Here is an 18028-nt window from a genome sequence, read left to right as displayed (position 1 = left end):
CTGTGTGTGTGTGTGTGTGTGTGTGTGTGTGTGTGTGTGTGTGTGTGTGTGTGTGTGTTTGTGTGTGTGTGTTTGTGTGTGGGCCAGATGTATCTTCAGGCTGAGTGAGAGTATGTGTGCGGGTCAGGTGTGGCTTCAGGCAGTGTGTGTGTGTCTGTGTGGGTCCGGTGTAGCTTCATGCTGTGTGAGTGTGTGTTTGTGTGGGTTAGGGTTAGGGTTAGGGTCAGGTCTAGCTTTGAGCAGTATGAGTGTGTGTGTGTGTGTGTGTGTGTGTGTGTGTGTGTGTGTGTGTGTGTGTGTGTGTGTGTGTGTGTGTGTGTGTGTGTGTGTGTGTGTGTGTGTGTGTGTGTGTGTGTGTGGGTCTGGTCTAGCTTTGAGCAGTGTGAGTGTGTGTGTGTATGTGGGTCAGGTCTAGCTTCGAGCAGTATGAGTGTGTGTGTGTGTGTGGGTCAGGTGTAGCTTCAAGCAGTATGACTGTGCGTGTGTAGGTCAGGTCTAGCTACGAGCAGTATGAGTGTGTTTGTGTGTGTGTGTGTGTGTGTGTGTGTAGGTCAGGTCTAGCTACGAGCAGTATGAGTGTGTGTGTGTGTGTGTGGGTCAGGTCTAGCTTTGAGCAGTATGAGTGTGTGTGTGTGTGGGTCAGGTCTAGCTTCGAGCAGTGTGAGTTTGTGTGTGTGTGGGTCAGGTCTAGCTTCGAGCAGTATGAGTGTGTGTGTGTGTGGGTCAGGTGTCGTGGGTGTGAGTGCCAGCTGACCTGCAGCGGGTCCTGGGTGATGTTGCTGAGGTCCAGGGACAGGGCGTGGTCCTTGCAGCCCACGTACATGCGGTCTTGGTCCTCGTCCATGTGGAGGATCCGGCAGTCTGCCGCCCGGTCCTCCAGGCCGAAGTGCTGGAAGGAGCCGGACTCCTGCAGGTCTGAGAGGACGACTATTTCTTAGACACTGTTGTATTTTATTTACAGTTGAAACAATGTTATTTTATTTTTGTATATTTCTTGTCACAGAGGGTGACTGTTTCAAGCTATTTCTGAGAAACATATTTCTTACTTACTACTTGAACTTATTTCCTTTCGACAATTTTTCCCAAGACAATCTAAACATGCTGGAAGTTTGTCCAATTCATCATGAACCACACATTGTTCTCCCCCATCCCTCCCCAATCCCTCCCCACTCCCTCCGCAATCCCCTGGCCACTCCATCTCCAAGATGGAGGACTCTCCACCTAAAACCATCAGAGGTCCTTCCCATTAAGAAGCCAAGCTCATGCATATTTATCCCTTTTCCAATCTAGACTGAGAGCCAAGGGGCGGTTGAGGGGGGGGGGGGAGAGAGGTAGAGAAACAGGTCCACCTCTCCCCCCTCCTGTGACCTCTCTATCAGACTGCCTCCCTCTAATCGGCCAGCCTTTCTTTCTCCAGACGGGACCCAAAGGCGGCGGACATGTTTTAATCACCGTGAGGGATTGGCTCTATTGGCTGCTTTTGCTGTTAAGACTGCTGTTGTTGTCCTCAATAATAGATCTCTCTCTCTCTCTCTCTCTCTCTCTCTCTCTCTCTCTCTCTCTCTCTCTCTCTCTCTCTCTCTCTCTCTCTCTCTCTCTCTCTCTCTCTCTCTCTCTCTCTCTCTCTCTCTCTCTCTCTCCCTCTCCCTCTCCCTCTCCCTCCCTCTCACGGTCTGTGGCTCACCTCTCTCGGACTTCCCCCAGGGTGATGTTGTATTTATTTTTTAAATAAACAGGTCTCAGATCAGCCTTGGCCGACAACAGATGGCTAAACAACAGAAAACATTTTTTTTCTGTTTCTATCAGTTTTTTTATACTCTACAGGACATTCCAGTAGAGAAGTCCCACTCTCCTCCTGAAGGCCTTCATCACATCCCCAGCTGAACCACACGGCTCCATTCTACTGAACCAATTCCATAAAGTACGCATTTAAAAGCAAACACATACATTTGGAGTTGTTCTACTGGTGTTGAATACACTCTGCCTGTTTTGTTCTGCTATATGCAGAGGAGAGAGAGAGAGTCTCTGAAGTCAAAACAGCCGGAGTCAAACATTATTCTGAACTTTGCATCTCAACTTGCTGTCCTGTCCCCTGGTACGGAAGTCTATGAACCCCCCCACAAGGAAAGTCTCTATAACCCCCCCCCCCCACCCCAAGGAGTGTCCTGCCCCTTGGTATGGCGGTCTATGGGGGGGGGGGGGGGGGGGGGGGGAACAGCACCCTCTGTGGCCCCTCCTTATCCAGTCAGACACATACCAGTAGATTCACACACACACACACACGCACGCACGCACGCACGCACACACACACACACACACACACACACACACACACACACACACACACACACACACACACACACACACACACACACACACACACACACACACACACACACACACACACACACACGAAACGCGCACACACACACACACACACACACACACACACACACACACACGCTTATACATGCACACAAGCACACACACGCAGGAAATATTTATTTAATTTTAGCATGCACAGCAGAGCAACATCAGAAGTTAACAACACCAGATGTTGCACCTGCTCTGTAACCAAGAGCAACATGGGGGGGAGGGGGGGGGGCTTGAAACCACTGGTGTTATTCAAGGTCGGAGAAAAAATAGAATGTATTAAGACTGCAAATGGTATGTGAGTCTGTGTATGCATGCGTGTGTGTTTGTGTGTGCTAGGTGTGAGTGCATGTGTTTGCTAGGTGTGAATGTGTGTGCTAGGGGTGTGTGTGTGTGTGCGTTTCGTGAAAGTTTTTCTCTCTCTGTATCTCACCTAAAGACTTCCCATGTTGGACCCACAGGGCGTCTTGTGCTTGTTTGAGATGTGAGCAGATCATTACAAAGCGATTCTGAGAATGAGTATGACCCCCCCCCCCCCCCTGATGAACACCCTCATTCTTTTCATGATACAAACACGTGCCTTTCATTGAAGCACCGCAAACACATCGCAGAAAAATAACTCTGAATCCGGGCGACAGTGTTTATGGTTCTGCACATGGGATAGAACTTCTGACACACACACAGACACACACAGACACACACACCGACCACATGTGATTGGTTATGAGTCTTAAATTCCAGCGCTCTAGATAAAACCCAACACCCGTACACCGAGACACACTCAAACACAAGCGCACACCCACACTACTACTACTGCACACAATACTCTGATAACGCCAGGAGGGTCCTGTGGGTTCTGGCGCTCTGGACGCTGGGGTCGGCTGGGTGGAGGGCCACGAGGGAGCCAGAAGGACCGGGAAGGAAGGAATGAAAGGGGCCCAACGGCACCAGGGGTCGTCCCCCCCCCCCCCTGCACCTCACCTTGTTTCCTCTACCTAACCCTACAGGTGAAAACACAATGTCCTGGTGCCCTCATCTCAGAGACACACAGGAAAAGACTGATAGGAGTGATGATGGAGGAAGAGAAAACAACAACGGTTGAACACAGAGGTCACATCTCGTAGCTCGTAGGCCTCGAAACTTCTCTCTTTCTTTCCTTGGAGCTTTAAACCCGATCGAACCTGTTGGATAGAACGGGGGGCGGGAATGACCTCAGATCACATCGACCCACAGGGAACAGAACTAAAGGAAGCCCATAGTCTAAGGTGCATGGGAAAGATCTATTCTTCCTGTGCCCTTTGAAGTATTTCAATGGTGTTGGGTCGGTCAAGCGCACAAAAGCCCCCTTTGTTGGGGAAGGGGATAACAGGGGTCATCCAATATGAAGCAGACAAGCTGCTGGGAGACACAGTGGGCAGACCGGAGGCTGGAGGTTCACAGCCAACAGGAGGCCGGAGGTTCACAGCCAACAGGAGGCCGGAGGTTCACAGCCAACAGGAGGCCGGAGGTTCACAGCCAACAGGAGGGGAGTACATGAGTTCAGGAGGTTGTATATAAAAGACAAGGATTGGTAGGGATTGGTTAATTATTGCCAGATCTCCCCACTTCATGGAACACTCAGACATACATGAGGTGCTTAGGTAGGAATATGTGGATGGTGACATCAAGGCCCCTGATTGACATCAAGGCCCCTGAATGACATCAAGGCCCCTGATTGACATCAAGACCCTAGAGTGTCATCAAGGCCCCTGATTGACATCAAGGCCCCTGATTGACATCAAGGCCCCTTGAGTGTCATCAAGGCCCCTGATTGACATCAAGGCTGCCTGCAGGCTGCATGGAGCAGGACGCCGTGACCCTGTACCTGTTCCTGACGCTGTGACCTCGTTACCTGGGGTTACGGGGTTAGGAAACTCTGGGGTTACGGGGTTACGTAACCCCAGGTATGGTTAACTCTTCCTGAAGCATAACTGAGGCGTGAAGAAAACCTTCACTGACGGTCCCAGGACAAATGGTCTGCTAAAAGACTTAAGAGTGAAGCTTAATACACTGGAAATGACACCACATTATTCAAGCAATAAATGCAAAAAAAGCTATTGTGCATCATCTCTAAATTGAGGAACTCTATGTTTGTTTCACTCCGTAGAAACCAGTAAACCAGAACTCAACGACTAAGCATGCTTTTGTTTTTAATAGCCAATTCTTCTCCACAACGGTTCGCCTCAGCTTTGATCATCGCTCCGTTTAATTAAAAGCCCTGCAACCCGTGAGAAAATCAATCAAGTGAGAAATGAGAATCCAGAAACAACAGAGCAAGCCCCCCAGAGAACAGAGAGCCCCCAGGAGCAAAATAACCAACAACATGACATTTCTGGTGAAGTCTAAAGTGATGGTGTGGAACCGTCACTTTAGTGGGGATAGGAGGTTATGTGGGCACAGCGAGAGAGAGTCTGAGCAGCCATGCTGTTTTAGCTACACACTTAAAGAGGAGGGAGAAGACAATCCCCCCCGCCGGTTCAGGGGGGGGGGGGGGGGGGGGGGGGGGCAGACCTGCTGTCCTGATTATACCCTAGGGGGGAAAAACCCTCTGGGCGTTTCACGCACCGCAGACATCCCCATAATGCTTTGTACCAGACGAGGTTTGGTGTTCTGTATGTGATGGAGTAACAGAGTACAGTTAACTCTGCAACTATAAACATGTCGACCGCGACTCCGGTCTTTGGTTTGCCTTACAAGGCGAGGTTCATGGAATCTCCTGGGCCTGGAGGAAGAGAGAGATTAGCTGCAGCCAGATGAGAGCAGAGGACATTCATCAGGGAACCCGACCGGTGCGTTCGGAGGTGACCCGAGGACGAGGTGAGGAGCTGGTCGGAGGTGACCCCAGAAAGAGGTGAGGAGCTGGTCTGAGGTGACCCCAGGAAGAGGTGACCCTAGGACGAGGTGACCCCAGGAGGAGGTGAGGAGCTGGCGTGGGCCAACTGTGTGTTGGGCTGTTGGCTGCAGGGACTCACATGTTAACTTCCTGCAGGTCCACTGATGGGGAAGACAGCTGGAGAGGGAATTCGGTGTTCATTACAGGAAAAGTATTTCCCCTGAAACGTGTATCTCGACCCGTCCCGTTTACAGAACCAACACAACAAGCAACGGCACCATTCACACTCCACCTGCAGAGTGTCTTCATTGTTGACTGGAAAAGGTGCTAAAGTCTCTACAGGGCGGCAACAGCAACAACAACAACATCATGGGATTACAGCGTTCCAGTGCTGTGTGAAACGAGGTGGTGGGGGCGGGGAGGGGGCTGGAGGGGGGATGAATGGGGGGCTGGAGGGGGGATTGAATGGGGGGTAGGGGGGGGGGGTGAACGGGGGTTGGAGGGGGGTTGAATGGGTTGGTGAAGTGCTGGTTCTGCCTGATGAACGAGTCGAAAGGTCCCCCACTCAGCCTATTAGCGGCTCAGAGAGGGGGGGGGCCCATCACCCCCAGTCCTTGAGTCTCGATGCAGAGCGGCACTCAAGCCCCTTGGCCCGCAGCCCGATGGGGCGAGCATGAATACATTAACTGTCTGCTAACGCCGCCCCCCTCCCCCCCCCCCCCCCCCCAAGGACGGATCGCTTGAGGAGCCAGACTCAGATCGTATGGTTAGCTGGTTGCTCAGGCCGGCCGGCGGTGGCAGGGCCAACAACCAATCAGCCGCCAATTGTTAGATATTGAGCTGGAGGGGGCTTTCATCCACAAAGAGGGACCCCGACGTCCAGACCCTCTGGCCAAACACCAGCGCTCGGTTTGACGCCAAGAGGCTCTTCAGGATCCTTGGCTGGGTGGTTGGAGGCGTTCTGCTCAGACAGACCTGGTCGCTAGCGCTGTGTTGAACCAGGGACTGGGGGGGGGGGGGGGGGGGGGGGGGGGTCTGGATGCTGGCGGGAGAGCAGGAGGAAGAATCTGTTTGTTTAAACTGGAGGGGATTTCTCTTTGGCACTTCAGATTTACAGTAGGGTCTGCAGAATGCACCGGGCCTGCCAGGGGGTTTATATATATATATATATATATATATATATATATTCTCCTCATCAAGTCCACTGGGACGGCAGAGGTGTTGCCCCAGTCGGAATAGCCCCTTGGTCCCCCCCACCCAAGTGAGAGACCACCCAAGCTCTCTGGCGTCGTCCAACTGGCGTCTGAACAGGCGCACCCCACATTCCCAGGGCGGCCCAGCGCCCACTGGGACCACTGGGACCACTGGGACCGTATCAACAAGAGCAGCTTCAACATTACCTCCCAGCAAGAGGCTGAAACCCACGGGAGCCCGTCACTCAGCTGGCCCTCAGCGAATGTGTTCTCCTTAATGTCTGCTGACGATAAACTTCCTCCAGACGTCGGTAACTGGGATCACATGGCACGCTGGGAGGAGTTGGATGTCCTCCCAGCACGAAGTGTGATTCTTTTATTAAGAATCACACTGATTCTTAATCAAAGCAGACGCCCCAGTATCTGAAGCCAAGGCCTGCAGCCAGGAGATAGGATCCACATCGACAGGGTGGGACTGTGTCTCTAGAACCCCGGAGCCCAGGGATACGATCCACATCGACAGGGTGGGACTGTGTCTCTAGAACCCCGGCCTGCAGCCAGGAGATACGATCCACTTTGACAGGGTGGGACTGTGTCTCTAGAACCCCGGCCTGCACTCAGGAGATACGATGCACATGACAGGCTGGGACTGTGTCTTCGTCTGCATGTTGACGGGTGATCTACAGCCACCGCGGAGTGTGTGTGTCTTAAGGACACACCCTGGGTGTTATGCAGGCCCCAGTCGAGTTAGCGATAGCCTTCATTGCTTGGTGAAGAGGAGGCTCGTGTTACCCCCGGCCTGAAACCAGAGAGGCTAACCTTTCATGCTAGCTCGTAAGCTAGCTAGTTTGCGTTTCCTGACCTCCTCCCCCTCCCCACGTCTCGCCCTAATTAGCAGAGTCTCCACCTCACCTGTCATAGGCCGTCTCCCTCTCACTCAACGACCTTTGACCTCTCACACATGTACGCTAAGGGCAGCTCCTTCACGCCCCCTTAGCAGCTAAATCACCCGGCGTTACTGTCACCCCCGTAACCCCCGTAACCCCCGCAGGCCGGAGACACGGCTTCGCTTAGCGGGATCATCTAAAGAACAGAACAGTTCAGAAGGAGGAACCATGTGGATGAAAACACATCAGACAGTACTCCACCAATATAGGTAAGGAAAGGAGGAGCAAGACGGTAAGACAGTAGACCCCACAACCAAACAAAGCATCCATCATGAGAACGTTCCATGAACCACAGCGATGGGGTGAGGGGAGGTCAGGTGATCCAGGGGGGGAGGTCAGGTGATACAGGGGGGAGGTCAGGTGATCCAGGGGGGGAGGTCAGGTGATACAGGGGGGGAGGTCAGGTGATACATGGGGGAGGTCAGGTGATACAGGGGGGAGGTCAGGTGATACAGGGGGGAGGTCAGGTGATACAGGGGGGGAGGTCAGGTGATACAGGGGGGGAGGTCAGGTGATCCAGGGGGGGAGGTCAGGTGATACAGGGGGGGAGGTCAGGTGATCCAGGGGGGGAGGTCAGGTGATACAGGGGGGGAGGTCAGGTGATACATGGGGGAGGTCAGGTGATACAGGGGGGAGGTCAGGTGATACAGGGGGGGAGGTCAGGTGATACATGGGGGAGGTCAGGTGATACAGGGGGGGAGGTCAGGTCATACAGGGGGGGAGGTCAGGTGGTACAGGGGAGGAGGTCAGGTGATACATGGGGGAGGTCAGGTGATACAGGGGGGGAGGTCAGGTCATACAGGGGGGGAGGTCAGGTGGTACAGGGGAGGAGGTCAGGTGATACAGGGGGGGAGGTCAGGTCATACAGGGGGTGATGGTCGGCCCATGGCCAGGTGTGGTCAGCCATGTATAGGGATGGGTTTTCATAATGTCTATGACAGGTGAGGACGTGTGACATCTTACAGGTTGAAATCGCTGTTGCCATGGTAACATAAATTGAGCAGGTGTTTTTGATCTTCTCACTCTGACTAATTAATGTGACTCAAATAACTACAGGCCTGCGTCATAAATCATCATCAGACTTTTGTCGATAGCCCCGCATTATTTGAACTTTCCACACTACAGCCTATTATCTAAGACGTATCTATCTAAATGGAAAGCTAAACATTCAAACAAATGAAACTCAACAGCAGCTTTACTCCACCCTGAGAGGGTAAGAGAAGGGTTTGATACGATCCTGAGGGCCGAGATTCAGCTCACAGCGAAGAGTGAGACATTGAGCAAAGGTCACTGGGTCAGTAGAGGAATGGAAACAGACACGACAGGCGGCGGCCAGCGTGATGGTGGATGACTTCTTCAGCCGGAAAACGACGATGAGCAACTGGTGGCTGCTCACCACCGGTTTTATTTATTTAGAGAGAGAGAGAGAGAGAGAGAGAGAGAGAGAGAGAGAGAGAGAGAGAGAGAGAGAGAGAGAGAGAGAGAGAGAGAGAGAGAGAGAGAGAGAGAGAGAGAGAGAGAGAGAGTGAGAGAGAAAGAGACTCTCTGAGACTAGCCTCGCTAGTTGTGAGTTTGAGTTCTGGTTTCTATTTGGAGGAGTTACCTGGTAATCATAAAGATCCTGATTTCACTTCAAAGCCTTTTGATACCTCAGCCAACTATAGACCTACGTACAGAAACCGACTTCAGAATGGGGCTTGATTCAGACCAGAGACACGATGGTTCTGTTAACTCCAGTGAGGTTCTTATCAGAGCATAACGTCTCAGGTCTCCTCCCTCCCGTCTATTTAAACTATCGTCAGGGCTTTTAAGATGCAGACACAGGCCCTTTAGAAAGAAGAAAAAAATACCAAAATAGACGGGGAACTGGTTCTGGAAGATCACCAGGTATTCGAAACATCCGGAGATTGTCTTGTTGGGTTTGAATAAAGAAAGGTTCCTAACCACATGTTGGTGGTGACTCAGCACAGCAACGTTAATAAGCTGGAATGTGCAGCGCTGCTGGCTGTAATAAACACAAACAGTATCCTGACACCGTGACCTGCAGGCACCACACACGCACGCAAGCATGCAGGCAGGCAGGCCGACGGGCAGACAGGCACTGCCACATCATTGACAAAGCATCCTTAAAGTGGAAGTGCACTGGGGACTGGGGACTGGAGTCAGGAGGCTGGGCGCGTGGTCTCCTGGCTAGGCTAACCTTAGGATACCTTCTAACGCTTTCAAGCTGCTACCAACTGGGTATCGGTGTTATAACGATGTTGGACAGAAGAAAACGCCTTCACTTTGATGGACAGAAGAAGCGGGAGATCAGTGAAAGAAGCCTTGGCGCTCTCGAGTAGCATTAAAGCTAACCTTTGTAGCGTGTGATGCTGTAAAAGGCCGTTCAGCATAGTTTATGTAAAACACCTCCACCCATCTTACAAACAAACTTGCCTCAGGCTCCACAATCCAGAGAGACTCAAAAAGTTCAAACCCTTTGTTATCATTGGGTCTGACTCCCGTAGTGGGGAGGATTCCTCCATTACCGTGGCAACAGCCAATGGAAAGAAACCAATGGACCATTCCACCTAACGGTTGACTCAGATATCTGGAGGAATTGTTAGGAACGGAGGAGTGGCTGAAGAGAGGGTTCCTGTCTGGAGCAGCTCAGTGAGGAGGTGGGGGAATCGGGTAGGCTTTGGGAAATAAGGTAAGGAGTGTCAATATTGCCTTGGAAAATATTTGAGTGTTTATTATTCTCCTGAAAATATTTCACTTCCAAACTCTGATTACAGACTTCGTTCTCTTGTTCAGTGGATTCCTTTGGGGATAATGGCTGAAGATTATAAGAAAACATATTGATATATGTGGCAAAGCCCAGCTTGGAGGGGATGTTGTCTCAAGGCAAACGTTGTGGCGTTAACGCATTTAATGGGAATGTGGGGTTGCTGCAGCAGGTATATCCATACAAGGAATATTTCCTACTTATGTTCTTTCAAGGGAGAAACGCTATATTCGAAATGTACTGATGAGTCATGGAAAGAGGTTTCTGTGGGGAAGAGATGTTAGGACCGGTCTGGTTTATGGCCTTCTCACCGTACGGCACTGAACGAGGAGAAGGAGGGAGGATTGAGAGGAGGGGAGGTAGTGGGAGAAAGAGCGGGTGAGGAGAGAGAGCAGAGAGAGAGAGAGAGAGAGAGAGAGAGAGAGAGAGAGAGAGAGAGAGAGAAAGAGAGAGAGAGACATAGAGAGAAAGAGAGAGAGAAAGAGAGAGAGAAAGAGAGAGAGAGAGATAGAGAGAGAGATAGAGCGAGAGAGCAAGAGAGAGAGAGAGAGAGAGAGAGAGAGAGAGAGAGAGAGAGAGAGAGAGAGAGAGAGAGAGAGAGAGAGAGCGAGAGAGAGAGAGGAATGTCAGATACTGAACATTCTCAGCTCAACGATGAAGAGGAGGAGGAGAAGAGGAGGAGAAGGAGAAGTGAGGGGGAACACAGGAGGAAGAGGGGTAAGAGGAACAGGAGAAGGAGGAGGAGAAGGAGAGCCCCTTGCTTCACTCTCTGCGTCCGTCCGCCCTGCTCCACCTCCTCTGAAGGATCATTTATTTATTCTAGATCTCTGTAGGTCCTCCCAGTTCCAGGGAAGAATGATAACAGAGTTCCTTCCAGGGGAGGGGTGTAGGGGTCTCAACATACAGGCTGAGAGAACCCCCCCACTGGGGGCGGGGTCCAGAGAGAACCCCCCCCCCCCCCGCTGGGGAATCGCCAAACCACCTGCAGCCTGGAGTCCTCCTGGACCCCTCTTCCTCCTCCCCACTCCCCCACCCCCTGCTCCTCCTCCTCTCCCCCACTCCCTCCTCCCCTCCTCCTCTCCCCCACTCCCTCCTCCCCTCCTCCTCCTCTCCCCCACTCCCTCCTCCCCTCCCCCACTCCCACCTCCCCTCCTCCTCCTCTCCCCCACTCCCTCCTCCCCTCCTCCTCTCCCCCACTCCCCCCTCCCCTCCTCCTCTCCCCCACTCCCACCTCCCCTCCTCCTCCTCTCCCCCACTCCCACCTCCCCTCCTCCTCCTCTCCCCCACTCCCACCTCCCCTCCTCCTCCTCTCCCCCACTCCCCCCTCCCCTGCTCCTCTCCACAACTTAAGGGGTCATGGGGGGGGGGGGGGGGGGGGGTTAAGTAGTTGTCTTGTCAGTATTTTGTACTTCTACCCTCGGGGGATGAGATTTGCAGGAACCACTGTTTGGGCCAGAAGACGACATCCAGAGGAGAACGCAGCCTCTGGGACAGACTGTTTATCAGAGGAACGGAAGAACCCCATAAAGGGCTGGTAATGTGGAACACAGAAGTGGGAGGAAGGAATGTTCTCTCTCCTAAGGACAACCTGTTTCACTGATCTAATAAACCTTATGTGCCAACTGTGATGCTAACTGTGACCACAAGCGAATCCGGAGGGTTATCTTCAAATCCAGAAGAATAACTTTACTTTCTGTGAGTAAAAAGTAATATTACAACATACTTGAGATCAAGCTGCACAGTTGAATCCACAAATATGGATTATTAGAGGGTATCTGAGCTCTCAGAGCCGGGATTATCATCAAAATGAAACATTTACTGACGGAGAACGTCAGGTGATCAAACAAATCCTTCCGTCTCAACATAAAGCCCCCTGCTCAAAGGTTATTGCAGACATGGAAAACGGTGGAATCTCCAGCACAAAACCACGGCAAGCCCACTCAATGACTCACTCACTCACTCACTCACTCACTCACACTTGGCTGATATCCACAGCCTTACAGTAAACACATTCACTAATCCATCTAATCTTCTCCGTCAGAAGAATTCAATAGAACAGGAGGATGAAACCACAGCAGGCATGTGTACAGTGTATTAACAGGTGTACAGGGGGAATCCATCTAACCACAGGCAGGGCCAGCCAAGGGCCAGGGGCCTGCCTGGGCTACCCACTGGGGGCCACAAACAAGGGCACCACCATCATGACATGACTAAATGAACATGCCATTCTTAATGACCGACCAAACGATTCTTTATGTGGTTTCTCAGACTCAGAGCTCGTCATGGACAATATTATGATGATGATGATGATGATGATGATGATGATGATGATGATGTTGATGAAGACATACTTGAATTAGACTGAGTGGTTGAGGAACGCACATTCAACATTGACGTATCTATAGTCATGACTGTCCTCAAGGAAAGAGTGGATCCCCATAAGTGTGCTTTGCGTGTGTTGGCGTGTGCTTTGCGTGGCTTTGCTTGTCTTCGCGTGTCTTTCAGAGCCTTCCAGTGTCCCTGCACGTGCTTTGCATGTGCTTTGCGTGCGCCTTACCTTCAAAGGAGAGGAAGACCCTGGGGAGAGGCGGGGCGAGGATGGAGATGCAGGGCAGGAGGAAGAGGCAGAGGAGGAGGAAGGCTGCCTTGGGGAGCATCAGAGGTGGCCTGGCCGGCCCCTCTGGGAGGCCCATGCCGGTGCAGCGTGGGTGGGGGTGACACCACCGCTGCCTCTGCCTGTAGAGAGGGTGGAGGAAGTGGAGTTTAGGGTTGGAAACACTAAAGCCAAATCACAGTCCTTTACGTCAGCTGTGTGGGCCATCATGACCCAGAGAAGGTCTGGTAACTCGTACCGGACCTCCGCCATCTTGTGTTCAAACTGTGGTTCACGCAGCCTTGCAGCATCACGGCGGATTGCGTTCAAGACTTTGGGAGAGGGGCAGGGTCTTAAAGCATAAAATATGGATGAATTCAAAGTAATCGCCAATACAATTCTAGTAAACTCATTTTCCCGTTACTCCAACTTTGATCGTATGCTTTGTTGGTCTCAGCGTCACTTATAAGGTTCTTAAAACAAGCTAATACTTAATTCAGCCAGGAGATAGCTTTTTAGTTCGTAGCTAGCTTATCGGTAAGGGGGCTGTAAAAAAAGGTAATTCCTTTGAAAATGTTTTCAGTTGATTTGGTCGGGGGGGGGGGGATCACAGGCACCGGTATCTCCGCAAAACCAAACGAGTTTGATTCCTATGCAGTAGAGTTGATCTACACTAGGAAACAACAACACCAAGGAGAAAAAAACAACCCAAACATGTCAGAGTTTACATGACAGCTTGTCTTACTCCCTGGCTTACTGTATCTTTAATGCATCCCCATTAAACATGGAGGAGGTAAATCTGCAGAGATGAGCCGTCTCATCCAGCCCTCTTCTCTCGTGCCATTATAGGACATGGGCTGCTCAATAATGGATAGCACCTGTATCTATGAATTATTGATTGGAAACAGGTAGGCTACTGCCTGGGGCTGAGGTTCATCCGAAGAGTTAAGTCTCCACTGCGGCAGAATGGAGGTTTACTCTCTACCAGTCTTGCAATGCCTACATTGAAGAACATTTCAGTGATAAAGTTGGTTGAGATAGCCCTTAATCACAGTTACAGTCACAATGTCTACATTGAAAAACATTGTACTAATGTAGTTATTTAAGATAGCCCCTTAATCACAGTTACAGACACAACGCCTACATTGAAGAACATTGTACTAATATAATTAGTTAAGATAGCCCTTAATCACAGTTACAGACACAATGCCTACATTGAAGAATATCATACTAATATAGTTAGCTAAGATAGCCCTTCATCACAGCTACAGCCACAATTCCTACATTGAAGGACATTGTACTCATAGCCCTTCATCACAGTATTTGTCACTAAGGGATTCACATGAAGCTCTCTGACTGATGGGCCCTCAGGGGGACTCAGGGCCTGTCATTCAGGAACCCAAACCAAACCTTTTACAGCAAGGTGTCAGCAAGAGAAAATCCTTCATGAACTGTTAACACCACTGACATGTCAGTCAATTCATGGGCTTCTTTGTACAGATGAGGTTGTACACGATGCTCTGTGACCCTCTCAGATCCCCTTGTGTCTTGAGGACCAGCGGTCCAGGAGCCATCAGGCTGCCTTCATGTCTTATGGATGCTGATGAAAGATTGACGAGTCAGCGGCAGAAGGGCCCAACAGAGCCTGTTCAGAGCTCAAGGGCTGCTCAGGACACAGAGGAGAGAGATGAAGAAAGAGAAGAGGACATCACAAAAGAAAGGATTCTGAGCCGCAGGCGAGTGTTTCTGTGTCGCTCATGTCCTTAGTGTTCAACATCTGGAAAGCTACAGCCAGGGTAGACCGGGGTAGCTCCCTGTCTGCTAAAGACATCAACACACAGCCAGAACCCTGGGTCTTCTTTAGAGTCCTGATGCCCTACAACACTCCCAACAGACCCTGGCTCCTCTTTAGAGTCTTCAACACTCCCACAGACCCTCAATCATCTTCCTCTATCAATCCACCTTCTGGGCCCTGAAGTGTGCGGCTATTTGACCCTTCATCCCAGCGTTAGAGTCATATCCGCCTGTGTTTCCTCCCCCACAGGAACCCCCCGCAGAGAGTGAGAGTGAGAGAAAGAGAAAGAGAAAGAGAAAGAGAAAGAGAGAGAGAGAGAGAGAGAGAGAGAGAGAGAGAGAGAGAGAGAGAGAGAGAGAGAGAGAGAGAGAGAGCGAGAGAGAGCGAGAGCCCGGGGAACGTCCCCGGAAGAAGAGCATGGTTTCCAGCTGCTGAAGTCGTCTGCGGCCCCCCTGTGAGTTCTTGGGGGTTTCTGGCCCGAGGATCCCGGGCAGGCGTTCCCTAACACCCGGAGGGTCCGGCCAGCTGGACTAAGCTTTGGTCCCTGAAGAGTTTTTCCGATTGCCGTACAAAGATGTACAACGACTCCCCGAGGAGATCCACTTACACTCTGACCTTTAGCCCCGTAACACGGCCGACACGGCATGGATTTAAAATGACACACAAGCATGTGTGTCATGCATGTCGGAGTGAACACACACGCACACACACACACACACAGGAAAAATCCGCAGCAAGGACGTAGTGATCATTTAGTGTTTGTGTTATTTGGCGCGCTGCCTGATTAATTAATTAAACGAGCAAAGCTCCAAAGGTTGATGAATTGATTTGTCAAACTTTCCTATCAACATGATCAGGATAGATTCAGCCAGAAGAAGTGAAAACGTGTTGAACAGATTGAAGGTGTCCTGGAATAATTTCCATGTCTTTCAACATTAACAAACAGATCTTTCCTTCTTAAGAAAATATGTTATTTAAATTGTATAATTCTTATTATCATATGATATCATCCAAGGGCTGTTGAATCATCGTAAAGACGGAGGCGTGAACAGAACATCATCTGACTTTCACGAGAGACTGTCCAAGTCCACTGTCCCAGCCCCAGTGTGTCACTGACTAACATTACCCATAGTTCACTTGCTAATTGGCCAGGCAGCCGTGACGACAAGACAGTGGATTTTCCACTCCGAGCGTTTCAACATTCCTGGTATGGATATTCAAAACCGATCAGAAGGCGAGTCCCTCAGGGTCTCACAAGTCATCAAGTGTATTTCAAGGCATCGATTTGGGTTCAATGAATATAATCAATCAATATTTCAATACCAATTAACTATTTCAAAGTCCTATCCAATCAGTATCATCTCCTCCAAACGGTCCCGCTGTTAACACTAAACATCATGCAGCACAACGTCATGCTTTAAGAACCAAAGTGTAGCAGCAGGTGTGAGCGCCTGAAGCATTAGAAACAGTCCCGCTTTGGTGAGGACCAGCTCTGTGGACCAGCTCTGTGGTGAGGACCAGCTCTGTGGTGAGGACCAGCTCTGTGGACCAGCTCTGTGTTGAGGACCAGCTCTGTGTTGAGGACCAGCTCTGTGGACCAGCTCTGTGGACCAGCTCTGTGGTGAGGACCAGCTCTGTGGTGAGGACCAGCTCTGTGGACCAGCTCTGTGTTGAGGACCAGCTCTGTGGTGAGGACCAGCTCTGTGGTGAGGACCAGCTCTGTGGACCAGCTCTGTGTTGAGGACCAGCTCTGTGGACCAGCTCTGTGGACCAGCTCTGTGGTGAGGTCCAGCTCTGTGGTGAGGACCAGCTCTGTGGACCAGCTCTGTGTTGAGGTCCAGCTCTATGTTGAGGACCAGCTCCGTGGACCAGCTCTGTGGGGAGGACCAGCTCTGTGGACCAGCTTTGTGTTCTGGACCAGCTCTATGTTGAGGACCAGCTCCGTGGACCAGCTCTATGTTGAGGACCAGCTCTGTGTTGAAGACCAGCTCTATGTTGAGGACCAGCTCCGTAGACCAGCTCTAGCTTGAGGACCAGCTCTGTGTTGAGGACCAGCTCCGTGTTGAGGACCAGCTCCGTGTTGAGGACCAGCTCCGTGTTGAGGACCAGCTCTGTGTTGAGGACCAGCTCTGTGGTGAGGACCAGCTCTGTGGTGAGGACCAGCTCTGTATTGAGGACCAGCTCTGTGGACCAGCTCCGTGGTGAGGACCAGCTCTTTGGACCAGCTCCGTGGTGAGGACCAGCTCTTTGAACCAGCTCCGTGGTGAGGACCAGCTCTGTGGACCAGCTCTGTGTTGAGGACCAGCTCTGTGGTGAGGACCAGCTCTGTGGTGAGGACCAGCTCTGTGGACCAGCTCTGTGGTGAGGACCAGCTCTGTGGACCAGCTGTGTGTTGAGGACCAGCTCTGTGGTGAGGACCAGCTCTGTGGTGAGGACCAGCTCTGTGGACCAGCTCTGTGGTGAGGACCAGCTCTGTGGACCAGCTCTGTGTTGAGGACCAGCTCTGTGTTGAGGACCAGCTCTGTGGTGAGGACCAGCTCTGTGTTGAGGACCAGCTCTGTGTTGAGGACCAGCTCTGTGTTGAGGACCAGCTCTGTGGTGAGGACCAGCTCTGTGTTGAGGACCAGCTCTGTGTTGAGGACCAGCTCTGTGTTGAGGACCAGCTCGGTGTGTAGGAAAAGCTGGGGTCACCGCAGGTACGGCCCGTGACCCAGACACACCGTGGTGACCGGTTTATCTACAGCCCTACAGCAGCCTTCCAGGACACCTTGCACCTGTCCCTCCACCTCTCCATTCGCCTTCTCTCTCTTCATACTGCTCTCTCTCTCTCTTGCACCCCCCCCCCCACCCCCCAAATCTGTGTGTCCCCCGGTGGTTGTCTTACCTTCAAGGGGGGGGGGGTGGGGTTGGTGGATGTTCCTCCTGGTCCTGAAGATGAAGACCCACAACAAGAGACCCCAGAGAAGTCAGTCCCGGTCCGAATGCCCCGTCTGCTCCGAGTCCACTGGGTGAAGAACCGTCCCACGTGCAGAACGCTCAGACACACCGCCACATCCAGCCTCACAGCAAAGGTTGGAGAGGGAGAGTGAAAGAGAGACACATAGAGGGAGAGAGGGAGGGAGGGAAAGAGAGAGAGACAGAGAGGGAGAGAGGGAGGGAGGGAGAGAGAGGGAGGGGGGGCTGGTGTCCAATTACACTCTTCGCTTAAGCCCCCCCTTCCTACTCCTCCTACTCCTCCCAGCCCCTGTCTTCTGTAATATCCCTCTCTCCCTCCTCTCTATCAATAACTAACTCCCGCTCTCTCTCCCAACACACTCTCTCCCCCTTTCTCTCCTTTCTGTCCCCCTTCTTTCCACCTCCGTTATTCCCCCTCTCTCTCTCACTCACCCACTTTCTCCTCCTTTTGTATCTCTCTCTCCCTCCCTCTCCCTCTACCTCTCTACCTTTCTCCCTCCCTCTCCCTCTCTCTCTCCAGACAGTGTGAGTTG

At 51.7% G+C, this 18028-nt stretch overlaps 1 protein-coding gene across 2 annotated transcripts in view; it reads right to left on the bottom strand.

The window, feature by feature from the left end:
• sema3c (sema domain, immunoglobulin domain (Ig), short basic domain, secreted, (semaphorin) 3C) overlaps positions 1-17814 on the bottom strand; it is a 32191-nt gene extending 14377 nt beyond the window's left edge. The window contains exons 1-3 of one of the 2 annotated variants that reach the window (XM_030342113.1): positions 17425-17814; positions 12710-12888; positions 755-915 (exon numbers count right to left, since the gene is read on the bottom strand). In XM_030342113.1, the coding sequence (XP_030197973.1) occupies positions 755-915; positions 12710-12845 (297 nt within the window). In that variant the 5' untranslated portion in view covers positions 12846-12888; positions 17425-17814. Of the gene's footprint in view, positions 1-754; positions 916-12709; positions 13306-17424 lie in introns of those variants that run through there. The other variant, XM_030342114.1, reaches the window with a different exon arrangement.
• Between the last annotated feature and the right edge of the window lie 214 nt (positions 17815-18028).

The sequence above is a fragment of the Gadus morhua genome, chromosome 19 (genome assembly GCF_902167405.1).
Source record: "Gadus morhua chromosome 19, gadMor3.0, whole genome shotgun sequence".
Taxonomy (NCBI): domain Eukaryota; kingdom Metazoa; phylum Chordata; class Actinopteri; order Gadiformes; family Gadidae; genus Gadus; species Gadus morhua.
This window is presented reverse-complemented; position numbering and strand designations above follow the sequence as displayed.